Source organism: Mauremys mutica, chromosome 5 (assembly GCF_020497125.1).
Source record: "Mauremys mutica isolate MM-2020 ecotype Southern chromosome 5, ASM2049712v1, whole genome shotgun sequence".
Taxonomy (NCBI): Eukaryota; Metazoa; Chordata; order Testudines; family Geoemydidae; genus Mauremys; species Mauremys mutica.
The window spans coordinates 13,763,832-13,783,207 of record NC_059076.1 but is presented as its reverse complement, the minus strand read 5'-3'; the positions used below and the strand labels follow the sequence as shown (position 1 = coordinate 13,783,207).

The 19,376-nt window shown below is 43.6% G+C and overlaps 1 protein-coding gene and 1 long non-coding RNA gene across 8 annotated transcripts in view; one reads left to right on the top strand and one right to left on the bottom strand.

Moving 5' to 3' along the window:
- The window catches only part of USO1 (USO1 vesicle transport factor), a 62,005-nt gene extending 48,782 nt beyond the window's left edge, over nt 1–13,223 (top strand). For 2 of the 4 annotated variants that reach the window (XM_045017744.1, XM_045017745.1), the window contains exons 20-25: nt 2,725–2,890; nt 6,241–6,325; nt 7,379–7,468; nt 9,525–9,626; nt 10,220–10,435; nt 12,218–13,223. In XM_045017744.1, coding sequence (XP_044873679.1) covers nt 2,725–2,890; nt 6,241–6,325; nt 7,379–7,468; nt 9,525–9,626; nt 10,220–10,435; nt 12,218–12,295 — 737 coding nt within the window. In that variant the 3' untranslated portion in view covers nt 12,296–13,223. The remainder of the gene's footprint in view (nt 1–2,724; nt 2,891–6,240; nt 6,326–7,378; nt 7,469–9,524; nt 9,627–10,219; nt 10,436–12,217) is intronic. The other 2 variants (XM_045017746.1, XM_045017743.1) reach the window with 1 other exon arrangement.
- Nucleotides 1–19,376, bottom strand: part of LOC123370880 — a 53,807-nt gene that overhangs the window by 21,905 nt on the left and 12,526 nt on the right. For 2 of the 4 annotated variants that reach the window (XR_006579605.1, XR_006579606.1), the window contains exon 1: nt 2,953–3,262. The exons of the other annotated variants lie outside the window; for them this stretch is intronic. This is a non-coding gene — a long non-coding RNA (uncharacterized LOC123370880). Of the gene's footprint in view, nt 1–2,952; nt 3,263–19,376 lie in introns of those variants that run through there. 4 annotated transcript variants of the gene reach the window in all.

Below are 19,376 nucleotides of genomic sequence, written 5' to 3'. Positions count from 1 at the left end.
AATTGGTAAGGATGAGTACAAAAGAATAGTGCACACAGGTAGGGACAAAATCAGAGAGGCTAAGGCACAAAATGAGTTACACCTAGCAAGGAACATAAAAGTCATTAAGAAGAGGTTTTGTAAATACATTAGGAGCAAGAGAAAGATGAAAGAAAGTGTAGGTCCACTACTTAATGGGGAAGGAGAGCAACTAATGGATGACATCAAGAAGGCTGGGATGTTTAATGCCTATTTTGCTTCAACACAGTAGATACTAACAAGTGTGACATAACTGTATGAGATTGCAAGCACTTTGTAGGATGGGATTAGAATTCAAAATGATCTTGACAAATTAGATAATTGGTCTGAAAGCAACAAGATGAAATTAAATGAACACAAGCCCAAAGTACTTCACTTAGGGAGGAAAAAGCAAATGCACAACAAAATGGGGACTAACTGGCTAGGCAGCAGTACTGCAGAAAAGGTTCTGGGGGACAGGGGGCAGAGGGGGTCACACATTGAATGAGACAGCAACAAACAAGGCTAATATCATTCTTGGGTGTATTAACAGGAGTGTCACATGTAAGACCCGGGCGGTAATTGTTCCCCTATACTTGGCACTGGTGACACCTCAGCCTAGAGTATTGTGGCATCAAAAACTGGACACACTTTAAGAAGGATGTGGACAAACAGGAGAGAGTCTAGAGGAGAGCAAGAAAAATTCTGAAAGGTCCAGAAAATCTGACCTATGAGGAAAGGATAAACAAATAGGTCATGTTTAGTCTTGGGAAAAGAAGACTGAAGGGGGAACTTGTCAACAGTGTTCATATATGTTGAGGCCTGTTAAGAGCATGGTGATTAATTGTTGTCCATGTCCACTGAAGGTAGGACAAGAAGTATTCTGCTTAATCTGCAGTGGGACAGATTTAATTTAGCTTTTAGGAAACACTTTCCAACTGTAAAAGTAGTTAAGCTCTGGAATAGGCTTCCAAAGGAGTTTTTGGAATCCCATCATTGGAGGTTTATAAGAACAGGTTGGACAAATGTCTGTCAGGGATGGACTAGGTATTCTTGGTCCTGCCTCAACATTTGGGTCTGGACTAGATGACCTCTCGAGGTCCTTCCAGCCCTACATTTCTGTGAATACACACTTGTGATTTTAGAGATGTTTCAGGATGAAAATGTTCTATCATTGGGTTGCACAATGAAAATTTGCTCCATGAATGACCTGATGTATTCTATACAGATGAAGCTTATAAAATTCATCAGTGTGATGTAAGCACCTAAATACCACTGACTTTCAGTGGGACCTGGGCTCCTAAGTCACTTGAGAAAAGGTTGCCTGCTGTGTACAGTTAGCCCTGAGTATATGAACCAGTGCTCAGGAATCTACATTGGTCGCTGTGGATGCCTAGCTACAGTTTATGGTGTTGGCTTTGGCCTACGAGACTGCAGAGAGGCAGACTCTCAGGCTGGCGGGTCTCAAGCTCTTCCCTGTCATACTGCTGCAGCTGAGCTCAGTGCAGGCACTCATGCTAGTTTCCTTGGCAAGGCAGACACAATAGGCCTGTGCCTTGGGATCCAGCCCCTGCAGTTATCTGAGCACATCAGAATCTGAAGCGTTCGTCATTAACGTACGTTTGTAGCAGTAACTGTTGTGAAGAAAAGCTGAAGACTGGGCAGAGCGTGGAGCATACAGCGATGTGTGCCTGCGCCTGTCGGCTGGTGAAACAGTAGCCCTGAAAGGCATGAACTGCCCCATGGGTCTTAATGGGACAATAAAGGCCCTGCTTATGCCATCCCAGCAGAGAATCGAGGGCAGTGGGCTTGGGCCACATGCTGATAAACCCCAGCTATGGGGGTAAGTGGCGGACCTCTTCCCTGATCCCACTGTCCCACCTGAGGAGAGAAGGGAGCCGTGTGCTGCCGCCCTACCACCACCGCTCCAAGTGGGCAAAGCATGAGGCCATGCAGGGCCCATGTCCGTGTTCCAAGGTCCTGCATTCCCGTTTTCCTTGGCATATAAGGGAACTGCTCGTGGACGCTGTCTGAGCGCCCCTCCCTCCATTGATCCAAAATAGCCCATATCTGTTAACCTTAAGGACAGGCTGCAAATCCCATGTATTTGGGCTGAGGCTCGGGGGTCTGTGTAGGGTTTGGAGGTCTGGATATTCTGGATTTTTCATGCTGGGATGGAGGGATTAGGCAGGCGCTCCAGGTCTGTGAACAGGCTGATTTTATGTAGGGGGTTATTTAATTTTATGTTCATATTCTTGATGTGACTGTTGTTACCTGGTAAGGCATCTTGAGCCTAGTATAACACATTCCTTATGTCTGTCGAAATAGAAATGAATTTTAAAATGTGTGCGTTTAGGTCCAAACACAGAGTGAACTGGAATATAGTTTTCTGCACTGGGATGTTTGTGGTGAAATGTAGACCTACCCCTACCGTCCTACACTTGGACTCTTCACTCTTTCATTGGTTGAGCAGGCAGAAACAACCACACACACTTTCTCTTTTTTTAAAGGAACGGCAAGTTTCTGAAGTTCATACACGTGTGTTTGGGGGTAGATTTTTGAACACGGTAGAATATAATCTTTTAATCTTGAATAATTTGTAATTCCATTTCTTTATGGGGGGAAAGCAAATTACTGTAGAAGATTACCTTGTGTGAATGTAGTAAATGTGTAAACAAAACCCATGCTATTAAGTTTCATACTAATTTTCAAATATCTGACCATTAGGAAAGGACAATCAGCATCACAGTTCCCACAGCGATATGCTTCAGATGAATGGTATTCAGCCAGAAGAAATCAGCAAATTGCGACAGGAGATAGAAGAATTGAAAAATAAGCATGAAGTGCTACAGGGACAGCTGAGAGAAAAGGATTCTGTGATTGAAAACATGGTAAGAAGTGACTGCTTCAGAAGGGCTTTCAGTTCACAGTTGCAGAGCTACTTAAAAATATTACCTTCATGAGGCTAGAAATTCTTCGCTACGGCCCCGTCAGCACTAGAAAGACAATGGTTTGTTATAATCAGTTAACCTCTGATTACAGCCAACATGGCTTGAGTTGTATGCACAGAGCTTTTCTGCCTCAAACTGTGAGTGAGAGTTTGTGTATCCAAACCTACCACACTGCCAAATTGTATCTCTGTATCTCAAAATAGCACCCTGGGATCACCGTGTTCACCATTGTGATCTCATTGTGATGCGTGGTATGATACTCACCCTTATGGTATGATATGGGCACAGCGGTCCCAGAGTTCCAGGTTGTACCCCAGGACTCCTTATCACAGATCTAATTGTATTCCATTGGGTTGGAGGTAGTTGTGTTTCCAAATTTCTATTCCAAGGAACTCTTAAATTATCAATCTTTGGCAATTTTGGGGGGCCAGAAAATGGTAAAAGGCTACCACTGGCCAAGTAAATCCAGGTTAGAAATGCTGACCTTGGGCTTAGCTACAAACACAAGAGCATCATCCGCATAGAGGATACTTCTGTGCTCTGTTTGGCCCACCTTGATACCGTGAATATGCTGATTTGCACGGATAGCGATGGCTAAAGGTTCTAGAGGTAAATCAAACAGAAGAGGAGAAAGGGGCAGCCCTGCTTCATACCTGCGGGTAATGGAAAATGGACAGAAACAATACTATTGGTAACTACCCTGGAAGCTGAGGTAGAGTATAAAGGCTTAATCCATGTCATACATTGTTTACCAAATATTGTGGAATATTGTGTGCAGTTCTGGTCTCCCATGTTTAAGAAGGATGAATTCAAACTGGAACAGGTACAGAGAAGGGCTACTAGGATGATCCGAGGAATGGAAAACCTGTCTTATGAAAGGAGACTCAAAGAGCTTGGCTTGTTTAGCCTAACCAAAAGAAGGCTGAGGGGGGATATGATTGCTCTTTATAAATATATCAGAGGGATAAATATCAGGGAGGGAGAGGAATTATTTAAGCTTAGTACCAGTGTGGACACAAGAACAAATGGATATAAACTGTACACTAAGAAGTTTAGACTTGAAATTAGATGAAGGTTTCTAACCATTAGAGGAGTGAAGTTCTGGAACAGCCTTCCAAGGGGAGCAGTGGGGGCAAAAGACACGTCTGGCTTTAAGACTAAGCTTGATAAGTTTATGGAGGGGATGGTATGATGGGATAGCCTATTTTTGGCAATTAATTGATCTTTGATTATTAGCAGGTAAATATGCTCAGTGGTTTGTGATGAGATGTTAGATGAGGTGGGATCTGAGTTACTACAGAGAATTCTTTCCTGGGTGCTGGCTGGTGAGTCTTGCCCACATGCTCAGGGTTTAACTGATCGCCATATTTGGGATCGGGAAGGAATTTTCCTCCAGGGCAGATTGGCAGAGGCTCTGGAGGTTTTTCACCTTCCCCTGCAGCATGGGGCATGGGTCATTTGCTGGAGGATTCTCTGCACTTTGAGGTCTTTAAACCATGATTTGAGGACTTCAGTAACTCAGACATAGGTTAGGGGTTTGTTACAGGAGTGGGTGGCTGAGATTCTTTGGCCTGCATTGTGCAGGAGGTCAGACTAGATGATCATAATGGTCCCTTCTGACCTTAAAGTCTGAGTCTATAAATACAAATTTTGCTAACACCTGAAAAAGATAGTCCCAGGCTATGTGGTCAAAGACCCTTTCAGCATCCAAAGAAATGACAGCTAAGGGTTCTTTAGAATCTCTCAAAGCAGTAATAATATCCATTAGTTGATGCAAATTATCTGAGCCATAAAGGACATTTATCTGATTTGTTTGTGTAATAAATTCACAATGTGCGTGAGAACTTTTTCCAGTCGCATAGCAAGAGCTTTAGCTAAAATCTTAGCATCACAATTGATTGAAGAAATTGGCCTGTAATTACTATTTAGTCCAAGGTCTTTCCCAGGTTTAGGAATAACTGAAATTACATCTCCTCCTAGAGAAGGTGGGAGAGTCTGCTTTTTCCTGGCCTCATTGAACATATTCAGTGAGCCAGGTGTTAAAGTTTCAGAGAGCTTTTTATAAAATTCATTTGGGAACTCATCTGCACCAGGTTTGAACGATATGGAGGAGGGAGATGCTAAAGTGTACAAGACATTTAAAGAAAATGTATTGTAAAGATTTCAGATTACCCCAGAAACCAATGGAATAAAGTACAGAAACCTCAGAATGTTTGATAATATTATATTGAATCTGTACATAAAATGTTGTAGTTTCTGAGAAAATGGATAATGGGGTGAGGGTTGAAGGTGATTATGGAAAACTCTTTGATCTGACAGCCTAGGAGCAATGGTTAGGGGTATTACAGATGAGGTAAAGGCAGCATGTGACCAAAAAATAAATAAAAATCCAGTTTTAGAGGCTGCAGAAATTGCTAAAATGTTGAATCAATGGACCATGGGAGGGTGCAAATCCCAGGGGAAGGGAAATCCCCATATCACCCAGGTTAAGTGGGAAGAGGGGATTGAAAATAAACCTAACTGCAACTTTGAATTAAAAAGAAAAAAAGCCAAGAGAGCCTAGGGCTTAAAACCCTTTCTGAAAAGGAAAGGCCAGTGATCTGCCATCACTGTGGGTGGGGCTCCCAGCCATATAGAACTAAATTGGCCAAAATTTGTGGTAAATGAATGCCCCTGTCATTGCTCCAGAGGCAGTGGTGGAGCAGGAGGAAATCCTAGTGAATGATATAGGGATGGCTTTTAGGAGGGGAGTGAAGAATTTATTTAAAATGCCGTGTGACTCCAAGTTAAGACTGATTTAGAGCCTGAGGAGTTCACCCTTGATAACTGGTTGGAGAGATCTAAGTATAGAACACACAACCAATGTAGGGTTTGTGCCTGGCTTCCTAACACTCTGCCCTGAGGTTAGTGCTCACGCTCGAGTCACTGTAGGCAGCAACACACTAGTTCCTAAGAATGATGCTCAATGTAGCAGAGTGGTATTTCTAGTAGTCATGATCCACCTTCCTGAGAGAGGACACTGCTTGCCCAAGTCCATGAGTGGGCATCTGCAGAGACCACTCAAAGAACTAATGCATGTCACTTGGTGGTAACCACATTTGAGATGCACACTGCACGCCCTGCCCACTCTCTCTCTCTTCTCCGAGTGCTAGTAATCCGACTGTATCCACCGTGGGTGTGAAAGTGTGAGGTCTGTCTCAAAGAATTCCTCTAGATACAGGTGAGAAACCCTTTTAGCCATGAGATAACACTTAGTAAATCTAGTTTCATCGTTGCTTTTTCTCGTGTTGCAGAAGTCTTTGCAGTCAGAAACAGGAACAACTGAGCAATCCTCACAGATAACTGCTGGATTGGAGCATGGTAATGAACTACATAGGGTGAGTTCTTGATGCTTTGACAGATACTGAGTCCAAACTTCCTTTGTTTGTAACTTGGGAGTAATTCTGTGCAGTCATCCATTGGGCAAAGCTGCCTGTTATGGCTAGTAGTAGCAGAGGATGGGGAGATGGTTGTAGGCCAAGTTTTCATTGACTGGTAAGATTGGTTCCGAAGTGTGTGAATATTTAGACTTTATGAGCTGCTCTTAGTAATCCTGGAGCATCGAGACCATAAGTCCTGAAAAGAATCAGAATAACTTTTTGTGTTGAGGTGAATTAAGCCATTGGAGAAACTTGCACAGAAATTCTGAAGATGCCGGATTGCCTATTTGCAGTTGCATAACAGAAAACATCACTTAAATCCTGATATGCATTATCAATACATAGTGTTCTGAGCCCTTTCCACCGGGGAAAAGAGCACCTATATTAGGAAATGACCGAATTAAGAAATCTGCGATGTCTGAAAGTATCCCACTATTAATTTTATCCCGATTAGAAAGCACATTAATAGGTACAGGACTTGGATTGGGAAATGCTTTATCTAAGATGACTTGCATTGGAAGGTTTCTGCAATGTAAATTAAGATGCCTATAGAATCGCCAGCAGCCAGGAGAGTTATGATGTGAAGATGTGATCTGATAAGCTTAAAAAAAATGCAACAAGTCTCAAATAGATGACTAAGAAGTTTTTCACTCCATACAAAACATTTGGCTACTTAAAATTACATGAGGTTATTAATGGTGCTGGAGTGGTACTCTTGAGGACTCTGTCAGAGTGCCTAGATAAGTGATATTGGTGGATAAATATGCCTCTCACCAGAGGTGCTGGAACAACTTGTATAGTAGGGTGCTGAGAGCCATTGAAGCAAACTGTAAACCGTACATATGATGGAAACGACTTCAAGCTAGGGGGTGCAGCAGCGCCCCTAGTTCCACCACCTATGCTTCTCACGCCTCACATAACTAGCTTGAAAATAACGTGGTACATAATTTGTAGCTTTTACTTCCAAAGAGAAATTGAACAGCTGAATTCTGTTGGGTTTTTTTGACACAGGAACTAGAAGCCTTGAGGATCCAAATACAGTCACAGTCTTCGGACATCTCTAAACTTCAGTCTGAGAAACAGGAGCTGCTACAACAAATGGTAACTCAGTAGGACTCTTGCAGCCTTTCCTGGTCCTGCCCTATAGATTAAACTATAGAAAAATGTTTTTCACTCTTTTCACTTTGTCGCCGTTCATAACAGTACAGGGCCTGTTCAGAACCAAGCCCTACTGCTGGGGAAAAGCACAGGTACTAAGCTGAACTATTTTAAAGCTTTAATATTGAGTTTTAGGACAATATAGCACCACCTTAATCAAGCCTAAACATAAGTAAAGCAGATAGGGCAGGATAGCGTAATGATGAACTGCCTACTTCTGGGGCACAGGTAGGCTGTTTCTGGCATCACATCCATACTGGTCTGATCTGGTGTAAATCCTGAGTTGTCAAACCCCCTTTGTTAAACACACATCCTTTATTTCTTGTCTCTTAACATCACATAGGTGCAGATTATTAAACATCTATAAACATTCTGTTCTAAATGTATGTCACACACAGTAACCCAAAATCCTTTTAAACTGATAGATTTGTACTTCTCTTGCTAAAACTCTTAATTAGTACCTCCTTATCTGTCTGTTTCTAGCGATCACTATCCTCCTCCTCACTCAGTCCAGCTGTCTTTTCCTTGCTTTCTTATATTCCCTTATTTCTGACAACAGCTGTCTCATTCTTGCGTATCTTCTTCTTGTGGCCTTGGAGTTACGGGTTGGCTAGTTCTGCTCAGTCAATATCCATCCTCCCTACTTGGTTTTCCTAGGGAGGTTTGCATGTGGCTGGAAAATCACACGTGTCGGGTTTGCTTTGCCCTGTTATCTACACAGTCCAAGAATCCACTGTAGATAAGACACAAACCAACTTTCTGATTTTTTACAACCTTTGAAAGCTGTGTCAACAAGACACGTGCAGAAAGCAGAAAAGTTCCCTTTTAATGTTCTTAAGACTGATTATACACACACACAAATACACAAACACTTCTCTAACGTTATTTAATATACATTTATCTGACACAATTCATTATATATTTCTTTACACTACCTTGATGTAACTCCGCGAACTTCAGTGAAATGCTGAGTCCGTATTTTTCTCTCATTTCAGTCAATATACTGATGAGATAAATAACAGTCAATTATCAGTTGATACCTAATAAGAGCTGCAAGAATATGCTTTCACAGAACCAGTGCATGTGTTACACCATTGCACACTTGTATCATTTAAGAAGCCAGGGGAAATATTTTAAACTCGTACTGTACATAACAAAGTCAGAAAAAGTGTCATCACTGTGTTTATTCCTGAATCTGTTGCCTGCACCATATGACACTTAAGTATGGTTTAATGGATGTAATCTTGTTACACAATTGAGTGGGCAATAATTACTTAAAATGTGTAAGAAAAGTGGACATGTAATTATGAATGAGATTTAAAAAGACTAGCAGGCACAACAGTGTAATACTTTACATTTAACTGGCAGTTCGTTGGCCTTGGAAAAGGTAATTACGTTGGCTTTGTCATCATATAGGGCTTCACCAGCAAATCTTCTACTTGTGAAACTTACAAAACTCCAGGAGAGTTTGGAGGTTTTACAGATTGGGGCCACTGTTCCCATTTTGCCTGCCCTGCTGTTGTATTAACCATGTAGTTACTTTTCTCTCCTCCCAAGAGAGCCATACATATGGGAAAAGCTCAGAGCTGAAAAACTCCTGTCAGCAATGCCTGCTCTTCTTAGCACCCTGGCTAGCGCCTGGTGCCAGAAACAAAATGGCTGCCTGGCCTGTCTGCTCTGTGGGATGTGCTTGTGGAATGCCAGCCAGCCTGCATCTCAGAAGCCCTTTATCTTGGCTGTACAGAAACCTGTTGCTGTTTTGAGAGCTGTCATATGCAAGTTCCCATTTGTGAGCTTTCCATCTGTCTGACAGTGTATAGCGCCCCTCAGAGCATCAGCCTGTCTTTGATTTTATCTGAGTGCACAAGTTGTACACAGTTCCAGCACATTGGCTACATGGTGGGAAGAAGTCTACAGTTGGATGAGTGAAAATTACATTGACCACTGTGTGTATGATTGAAACACTAACTGTTCCTGGTACTGAATATCTACTCCACAGAATAGAGCTTCGGTTCCTGCTCTGGGCGACAGCGGTGCTGTAATAGCAGCAAAGAACAGTGAATTGGAGGGCAGATTGTTGCAAGAGATAAAAGAATTGAAGGTTGGTCATTGGCGAAACAAAAAACCTGAAATAACTATACACAGTTTTCAGTTATGGTCATAATTTTGTGAAGTGCTTCAGTATTAAAGGTGACCTACAAAGGTGGGGAAGGCTTTTGGGGGTGCTTCAAGTTTTTGGGAATTGATTTTCTTTTACTATATCAAAAAATCTTAAGCTTTTTCCTGTTGAGTTTTCACATTAGAAATCCGGCTCTTGTCTGCCCTGACAGATTTGGTCTGGAGAGCGTGAGAAGTGATCTCAAGAGTCAAAATGAAAGTTAAACAATTGAGGATAGGAAAGGCCTTTTTAGTTGACGTTAAATACATGTTAAGAAAACGGGAGTTTTAAACTTCAGTGACGGGCGGACAGCAAGCCTTTATTGAAGATTTAATGCTCTTGGGCCTCTAATGTTTGAGCACTAACCTTATCTCCACATGACCTGACTGCTGACGAGGGACATTAGATTGTAGAATTGAAGCTCCAGGCAAGTGGAGGCAGGAATGTTGAGCTGTGGTGGTTGGTCACTTGAGTGACTTGAATGAACTGACTGCTGGGGGTGTTCGTGACTTTCTTATTTTCGTGACTCTTGCCAGAGTGAAGCTAAGGCGCTTTCTGAGGAAAAAGCATTGTTAAAGCAGCATCTGGACTCAGTCAACAGTACAGTTGCTGTCTTGCAAAATGAGAAGAGCCAACTCCAACAAGAAGTTGCAGAATCTAAAAAAGAACAGGACGACCTCCTGGTGCTTCTCGCTGATCAGGATCAGAAAATACTTGCACTAAAGAACAAGCTCAAGGAGCTTGGGGAACCGGTAAGATAAGTGTTCAGTGAAGTCAGTTCCAACATCCAAGGCTCGGAGTGAGCTGTTACCGAGTGCCCGGTAGCTACTCCCTTTGCCTACAGTCACTCCCAGTGTCTACATTGTATAGGCTAGTGGTTGTGGAAGCAGACAGAAGGGCTGGCAGAACTTAGACATATCCCCTGTTTGCCATGAGTAAAGCAGGTGCACAGCTTAGGGATGCAGTTAGATCGTGGCCAAACTGGGTATCAACTGGGCCAAAAGTAGGTGTTTTTGCCCCCCATATGCTCCCGGTACAATGAGCATGTGACCATCTCTCCATGCAGGGACCGTGCCACAGCCCTGCCTGCCTGTTTCACCTTGAGGTTAGCTGGCTGTATTGCATTCTCCAGAGCTACCACCCGTGGACCATTCAAAAGCTACAACTCAAAAAGCTGCAGCCTGCTTATTAAGTGGAGTAGAAGTGCCGTGTGTTTGGCACTGGCTTCCAGTGTTCTTACATGTGGAATTTAATGAGTTGGTTTTAACATACGTAACCCAGTGGCTTCGGACCTGATTGCTTGGCTGTCTCTCTCCATGACACATCGCCACAGTTATAAACAGGGACACTCTCAGCTTTGAAACTCGCCCTCTCCCACAGCTCCTCCGGAGCCTGGATTTTGTTACCCATCTGGAGTCATTGCAAGGCCCATCTTTTTGTCTACTCCTCACAAGCATGTTCTATAAGAACCATAATCAGGGAGGTTCATGGACAGGTATAACTGCTAGTAGCTTTCAGCATGTTGCCATCGCATGCTTGCTAGAAAATAGGTCCAGGTAGCTCTTGTGTGCAGAAACCTCTCTTTCAAAACCATACGTGGCTATTCTTTCCTTCGTCTGCGAGTAGATACGTCCCAGCGATACAGGCGGTACTACCGGATAGTAATCCACCAAGTGCACATGCTAGATTGGTCCCTTTCAGGGTGCATTGCTTCTCACAAACCCCACCATAATTTACAATTGAGCTTGTGCATCAGATCACGTGTAACTGTTACTCTGCTGCTTATGTGGTGGCCAGGTGACTTTTGGTGAGATTTCCTATTTGAATACAAGTACTTCATGTGTGTCTCTAAATCCTAGGGCTCTCAATGTAGGGACTAGCCTTTTGGTAGCACATAATACCCCTCTTGGCCATGCTACACCAGTTTGTAATGTCCTAACTCAAGTCAGTTTTGAAAGAAATGCGTGGAAACGTTTCTGTTCAATATTTCTACAAACTTTGGGCCAAGTTTAAATAGAGAGGATCCGTTCAACATTCTGTGGAAAGTTTGTGGGTCACCAAGTTACGAAAGAGGTCATAACACTTAGTAGCTTCATTGAGAGGGTTTCGAAGTACTGCACAGACATTAAGTCTCAGCAATCGGTATGGTAGGTAGTCTCATTTTACTGGTGGGGAAACTGAGGCACAGAGGAAGACTTACCCAAGGGCACAGAAAATAAGTGACAACTCTGGGAAGTTTTGTGTCCAGATCCCCTGCTTCCACTCCAGACAACAGTTTTCCTCTCCTCAGGACTGAGTCAAATAAAACCCGCTGATCTCTGGAGTTGACTTCTTAGCTTGGATGTTGGGAGCAGTGTGGTGATCCACGATGGCTGATGCCTAGAAGTTGAAATACTGATATAAATGCAATTTGTATGGTAATTTTAGGTTTGCTTTAGGCTTGGTTTTCATTACTTTGCAATTTGTTTGGCCTCTGGCTCACACTTCTCTCAAATGTTGCTTCTCTCAAAAGAAATCCCTGATTTTTATTTCAGGTGGAAGATGAGGATGATATTGAATCTGGAGACCAAGCTGATGAAGATGAAGAAGAGGATGGGGAAGAGGAAGACTAATAGTGCTTTAGTGTCACCATGAGAAAATTAGAGGTTGCATTGTAATTCAAAATTAAACTAATGCTGTTGACCTACAAAGTAAAGCATCCACTTACGGAAGCGAATGGGAAAATAATGTTCTGATTTTCTGAAGTGAAGTGTTTGGAAACCATCATAGGTGAAACAAAAATCAGTGTTAAGTTAAGCAAAAGCATCCCAACTTCTAACCGTTTAGAAGCTGCTTTAGACACTGTTTAAAGCATGAGGGTGACAATGCTACTGCCTTAGTTCATTGTCGTTTACAGAAGTTCTGTGCATTTGTCTATCATTTTAATGTTTCTTTGGAACTCTAAGGTGATTAAATACATATGTATTTGGTTTAACATCTGTTGAATGGAATCATTGCTTCTACATTCAGCATGGAGCTAATCAGAACTCATAGGTTCCTTTAAAATAAATGGTTATGTTGGAGGGGGGAGGGGAGGCTGGGTGAGTTGGGGATTGTACACACCCAGCAGCTTCCAGTTCACGTGTACTAAAACAAATGGAACTGAACAGTGTCGCGTGCCTTGGCACCTGAAATGGCTGCACCGCAGTCTGTACCTCAGCGAAGAAACCCAAGGAAACTGCACCATTATGCTAACAATGAGGAGGGAGTGGCATAGAAACTTGCAGCAGTATGGTAGCATTTCTAAGCTGAACTTCTCCATATTTAAAAAAAAAACCCAAACACCGCTCATCCGAAAGATTAAATGTGCTACCAGATCATCATAAATGATTTCCTTGTATTCTTGAGTAAAGAAATGAAAATACAACTGATTTATGTAATTTATTGGCTCTTGTGCAGAGTAGATAAGAGAATAGATTTTAAAAGAGCAAAATTAATACACAATGCATAAATTTCATGTTTTGGTAATAAAAATAGATATGTCCATTTAGTATTCATTCACTTAATTCTCTTGTGTTGTTTTTAATCGTGGATTTTACTGCTCATTTGAAGCAGTGTGGCTTAAAAACACCAGTCTGGCTGGATAGATTAAAAGGGTGCTCGCAAAGGTACTGGTTTTGTAGCTTGTCAAGCTGACTTGATGATGGTGAAGAGTGAGTTTTTTGAGCTGTTTAGCAGTTTGTACGAATGAATGTATTTCCACTACATGCATCCGACGAAGTGTGTATTCACTCACGAAAGCTCATGCTCCATTATGTCTGTTAGTCTATAGGTGCCACAGGACTCTTTGCTGCTTGTAAGAATGAAGTTTCTCTTGGATTCCCCCAAGATGCTTTCATAGCTCAGGGCAGTATATCATAAGCCGAACAAGTAAGATTTAGATAAGTGAATGAAAATGGATGGCTGGTTATATTAGAAACATTTTAAAATTCTCTTGTATGTATTGATTACCTCCTGGGTAACAGTTCACGTATGGGTTGAGGTGGAACCATCCTAAAATAAGGAGTTAGAGAGTTTGCTCCTGCAATCCCTTTATACTCAAACTCCTTGAAGTCTGTGGGAGAGGAGTAAGGATCAAAGGCCATAGCAGAGTAGAGTCCTGGGCCGTATTGACAAAAAGGAGAGTTTCTGTGAAAGGTTTTCAGGTTGCATGACGCTTCATGCATTTTTGAGTAGTCATTTTAAAGTACACTTGGCTGCACTATGAATTCTTCAGCCTGTTGACCCAGAATATATAATACCCTATCACATCCTTCACTAAAACCATGTACCATATCTTGGAGGGTCTTTCACTTTAACTAGCCACCGTGGTTTGCCTTTAAGTGGTGCAAAATGACCACACCTCTCTTAGTCAGGGGAGAAGCGAGTTGTCCTGACATTGTTCTGATTGCCATATATATATTGGAGTATAAGACAGTATGGAGACTGAGCAGCTGGGAAAGCTTAAATGTGGCCAGCCATTGACAGTTTGCCGCTACTAGTGGAATTAAGCAGAAATCTCAGTGTGTCGCTCAAAGGAAAGCTGTGGTTTGTCTTCGAGTAGTCTCTCTACGGGTGCTCCACTCTAGGTAAAGTCGTGTTCCTGCGCCTCGGGTTGGAGATGTAAAGTAGCAGTGGCCGTTTGGCCTGCTCATGAACTTTCCCCATCTTATGCTCTCCCTTGGTACTATATAGCGCTGTGTGGGCAAACTTCCCTCAGTTTCTTCTCAACTGCCTTTGGCCTGAGGCAGAGCCCTAGCAGAGTCAGAGTTCAATGTTCCTTATCTGTATCTTTCTTTGTTTCTCCATTAATAGCGTAGTTCATAGTTTCCGTTAGGGTTAATACTACCATTCTTTTCTAAATAAAAGAAATAAAAAACCTTTAATTTGTTAGAATAGCTAACTCCCTGTCTTTAGTTCTTTGTTTCTTCCCCCTCAGGAAGTGAACCCCCCGCCCCAAAAGGTATGCCCGGCTCTCCCAGGTTTAAAAGTTGGATCTCTGGCTGAGAAGCCATTCCAGTTAGCGACGGACCTTCCTGCTGTATTCGCTGCCTCGAAGAGTCACATGTGCCTCAAAAGTGCACTTTTTGCCACAAACTAAAATCAAGGGCTAGGAAAAAACGTGAACTAAAATTACAACTGCTCATGATGGAAAGTTCACTTAGACTAGCCCTCAGGACCCCTTCCCCCCGTATAGCAGTCCCTGATGAGGCTGATTCCATCAATGTCCTCGGCTCAGCACTTTCCAGTGACTGCAAAGAGGAGATCTTTGGATTCCTCTCAAAGCAGGCTACAAGTCCCCTGAGTAGGGAATCAACCAAGAAAAAGAGGTCCTGGACAAGGTCAACCCACCTCAGTACCCACCAACCTCGACTAGGTACCCCCAAGACTGCAGGGTTCTCAGATACCAGTACCACCAGTAAGCCTAAAGAGCATAAGGGCACAGGCTTGGGAAGATCGGTACCATCGGGGGAAAGGAGCGGTAGACAGTGATTTAGCTCCTCTAAAGTAGCACTGACTGAGCCACCTAGAGACTTGGCACCGAGTACTTTGGCACTGCAGAAGACCAGCATGACCACTGATCAGTGATGAATGGTAAGCAGCGACTCCTGACTTGATTGTCGGCAAAATGATCAGCCTTCAAGGGTCACTCATTGTTTCCCATTCACGATCTCAGCAACCTGCTCATCGCTACATGGTCGCCGTGACGTCTCAGTTCTTTGCATCAGCACTGTTGGCAAATTGATTGGCCCTCAATGGTCAACTGTCACTCCTGACTTCCATTCCAATTTACAGTCTCTGCAAACGGATGAGCGCTGAAACATCAGCAGTGACTCCACAATTGTTTGCCATATACGTTGTTGACCAAATTGATCAGGCCTCAATTATCAGCTTTTACTGCTCCCATTTACTCTCCCATTTACAATATCTGCAAACTGATCAGCGCTGAATGACTAGCACACCTTGTTTTCTAACGGTGTTGGCGAGTTGATCAGCCCACAATGGACAGCAGCAGGGCCGTAACGAGGCAGTTTAGCGTCTGGGGCGAGCACGCACGTGTGCGCCCTCACAGAATCCTGCCTTCCATTTCGCCCAGAGGTTTTCAAATTAGAGGGGCACAAAATACAGTTTGCAAATCTCTGGGCGAAATGGAAGGCAGAAATCTGGGTGGGTGTGTCACCCCGCCTGCCCCCCCACATTGCCTCTATCCTTCTGCTCCATTTTCCCACCCCCACAGCTGATAAAAGCAAGAGATCATCATCCATGTGGAATGGAGTTAGCCACAGAAGGCCACATCATTTCTGTGATTTGAGGACATGTGCCTGCCCTGGCTAAGTGCTCCATATTGATGATACCTTGCTTTTCCCAGCCAAATCACGGAAGCTAGGCTTTTCTATGGCAGCTCTCACATAGCAACATTGGTATTCGAATTCCAGCTTCACTAGCTACTGATGCTAGAGCTGTAGTTACAGGCAGCAGCGGTGTAGCTCAAATAATAAGAGAGGGTATGGCCTAATGAAAACAAAGCGTTGCTTAATCTCTGCGAAGGGAGGGCTGGCTGAAGTTTGCTTAGAAAGACTACTCACCAAAGGTCAGTGAGCGTTAACGAGAGCCCATGAACGCTCTAACTGCAGGTCACGGAGGAAGGATGTGAAAGACTCTTGCTTTGAGGAGAAAGTGAAGAATTCATCTATATATGCAGCGAAGAGGTGAGAACTAAACAAAACGTGGGTGTGATCCTGCACATCTCGGGGTGGCTTCAGTGACTGGGAGCTCTCAGTATCTCTTCACAACACAGCAGCTTCAGGGCAAAGTGTGCCTGTGTGGTATTAGTGGCTAAGACTCGACTAGAGAAACACACACAGCTGTTTCACCCCACTTACTCTTACAGGCACACAACATGACCATCACATTCCTGCCTCAAAATATAGCCCCCGGCAGAGATGGGAGACCAGGTTCTCTTCTGAATACAGTTGGTCTGAAACCTTAATAACGGTGTTAGCCAAGTGTCTTTGCCCTGTGAAATGACAAGGTTAATCCGGCCCACTTTAAAGGATTACTGTCATATTTTACTAGCTCAATGGCTAATGATGGAAAAGCAGAGTTGCTGTCTCCTCTCTCAGCCTTCCACGTCACCACCCCGCCGGGTGTCTAGTAAAGCTCTGTGTCCGAACCAGAGATGAGGAGGAAGAGGAGGATTCTGGCCTGCATATTTAGCATGCTGCAGTCAATCACACAGCCCCCAGTTTGGAGCGGTCTGTGTTTTGCTACGGAGCTGAATCTATGTCAACACAGCAAACAAGGTGAGAACAGTACATATTTAATTCACATGATCATGCTCATACATCTGCCTGTTCTGGAAGGCCTGTTGTAAAGTTGATTCTCCTCCCCTCCCTGACCTCATCAAAATACCTGCTGGATAATCAAATAACAGCCGGCGATGCTTCGTGTGGTGGCTAATAAAGTGTTCAGGGTTCTATTGATGGCTGTAGGGCACAGAGCCAAGCTGGGCTAATCATGGGTTGAGACTTCAGTGATCCCAGCGTCTGAGCTATGCTAGGAACTCCTTGGTGAGGAAGGCTGCGTATGCCGCCAGCGCACTGCAGCCTGAGCTCCCAGTCACAAGGACATGGCCTTGCAAAGCTAGGCTAGGAGAAGCTGGGGGGCGGGGGAAGAACCAGGTCACCCGAAGGGCTGGCTGGGAAACAAGAATTCCATTTCACAGACAATACGGCGGTTTCATTACTGGCTTTTGTTCTGAATTGGGATGAAATTCTAGAGCCTCACTGTAGAAATAGTCAAGCTATTCTTGAGGGTCAAAGCAGGGCCTTGAAGCTGGGTCTCCCAGGTCACAGGGGACTGACTGGACTTGGGGGAAGACCCCCTCCCCCAACAATGAGGCACTTGGGACTCCCCATGCCAGATATGTGACACACAACACACACAGCACAATAGGACTGAGCCAAAGCCTGCTGAAGGCATCCAGCGGCTCTAATGCACGTTGCCCAGGCTCACCACTGTATTGTGTGTCTTGCAATATTTGAAGCCCTGGCTCCTGGAACAAGGCGAATGCATGAGCATCCCAGTGTGATTTTAAAACCCCACCACCTCAGGGTATCTCCTTTACATGCAGAGCGGCACCAGCAGTTCAACGCAGCCAGAACAAGCGACTCTTAAATGGAACCACCAGCAGCCATGCAGGCGTTTAAACAGCTGAAAATGAACTTCATGTTTATTATTCTTTAAAAAGTTCATGATTCCTAAGCCAATGTCAGGATCTTTGGGTCCTGACAGGATTTTTTAAACATGGAGAAGGGTGATGCTGTGTGTTTTAAGCTAACTCCCATGTGAATCATAGACTATCAGGGTTGGAAGGGACCTCAGGAGGTCATCTAGACCAACCCCCTGCTCCAAGCAGGACCAATCCCCAGACAGATTTTTGCCCCAGATCCCTAAATGCCCCCCTCAAGGATTAAACTCACAACCCTGGGTTTAGCTGGCCAATGCTCAAACCACTGTGCTGTCCCTCCCCCAAATGAGGGAGAGACTCTTTGAAATCTTGTCCATAGGAGCAGGTGATGGAAGGCACCCATCCAATATTTCCATCTTGATGTCCTTGCCTGCACTTTCCTAAATTTTCACCAGGAATATCCCTTTCCTCAAAGAAAGCTTGTCATGGAGCAGATCTCCCTCCGCCATTGCTGGGGGCAGTTCAGACAGCCATGTGGTTTTGACTCCAAGCACATGGCTTTACCAGAACTTTGTTCTATTTATACTCTCTCTGTTTGCCGAGTTCGGCGCGCAGGGCTGATGGCATTTGGGGGCTTGATACATTGCTGGTGATCTTTTACCAAACAAAATACAGCAATCAGCTATGTTCAGTCAGCATGAATGGTGTTGGAAATTAAGAAGGCAACAAACTAGACCACACCTCAGTAAAATCTCCATGAAAGAAGGGGCAATGTCTGTGTTCTCTGCCAGGAGAACTTGTCGGGGCCTGGGGATTTTAATCAATCCTGTAACTCATCTGATTTATTGTTTCAAACCCTTGATTTAAACCAGTTTTACAAATGCTCGAACCCAATTTGAAAAGTTATGATCTTGCAATTTTAGATTGACATTCACCATGAACTATATGATTTTTTTCAAAAAGACATATTGCCGTGTCACGAGTGGGCCAGCAGCTCATTTAACGTAGTTCTTTGCCTAGGCAGAGTAAAACAATCTGTTAACAATATTAAATGTGTATTTTTTTTAGTGCTACCTTTTTTCTCTTTGGAAAATAAGTGGCACAAATTCTTTGAAACTTAAAAACACCATAACTGAAGGGTTGTTTGAAGAGTCAATACATTAAAATAGTGGAGATTCGTAGAAGCTGTGTTTTATACATACACTTTCACTAACATTGTGTTATTAACAAAGCAACATTAATTTCATAATGATTCTTTTAACATTCATGGTGAAATCCTGACCATAAGAATGGCCAAACAGGGTCAGAACAAAGGTCCATCTAGCCCGATATCCTGTCTTCCAACAGTGGCCAATGACAGCTGCCCCAGAGGGAATGAACAGAACAGGTAAATCGTCAAGTGATCCATCCTGTTGCCCATTCCCAGCTTCTGGCAAACTGAAGGCAGGGGGAGTTTTGCCACCTCCCTCCATGGGGGCAGGATC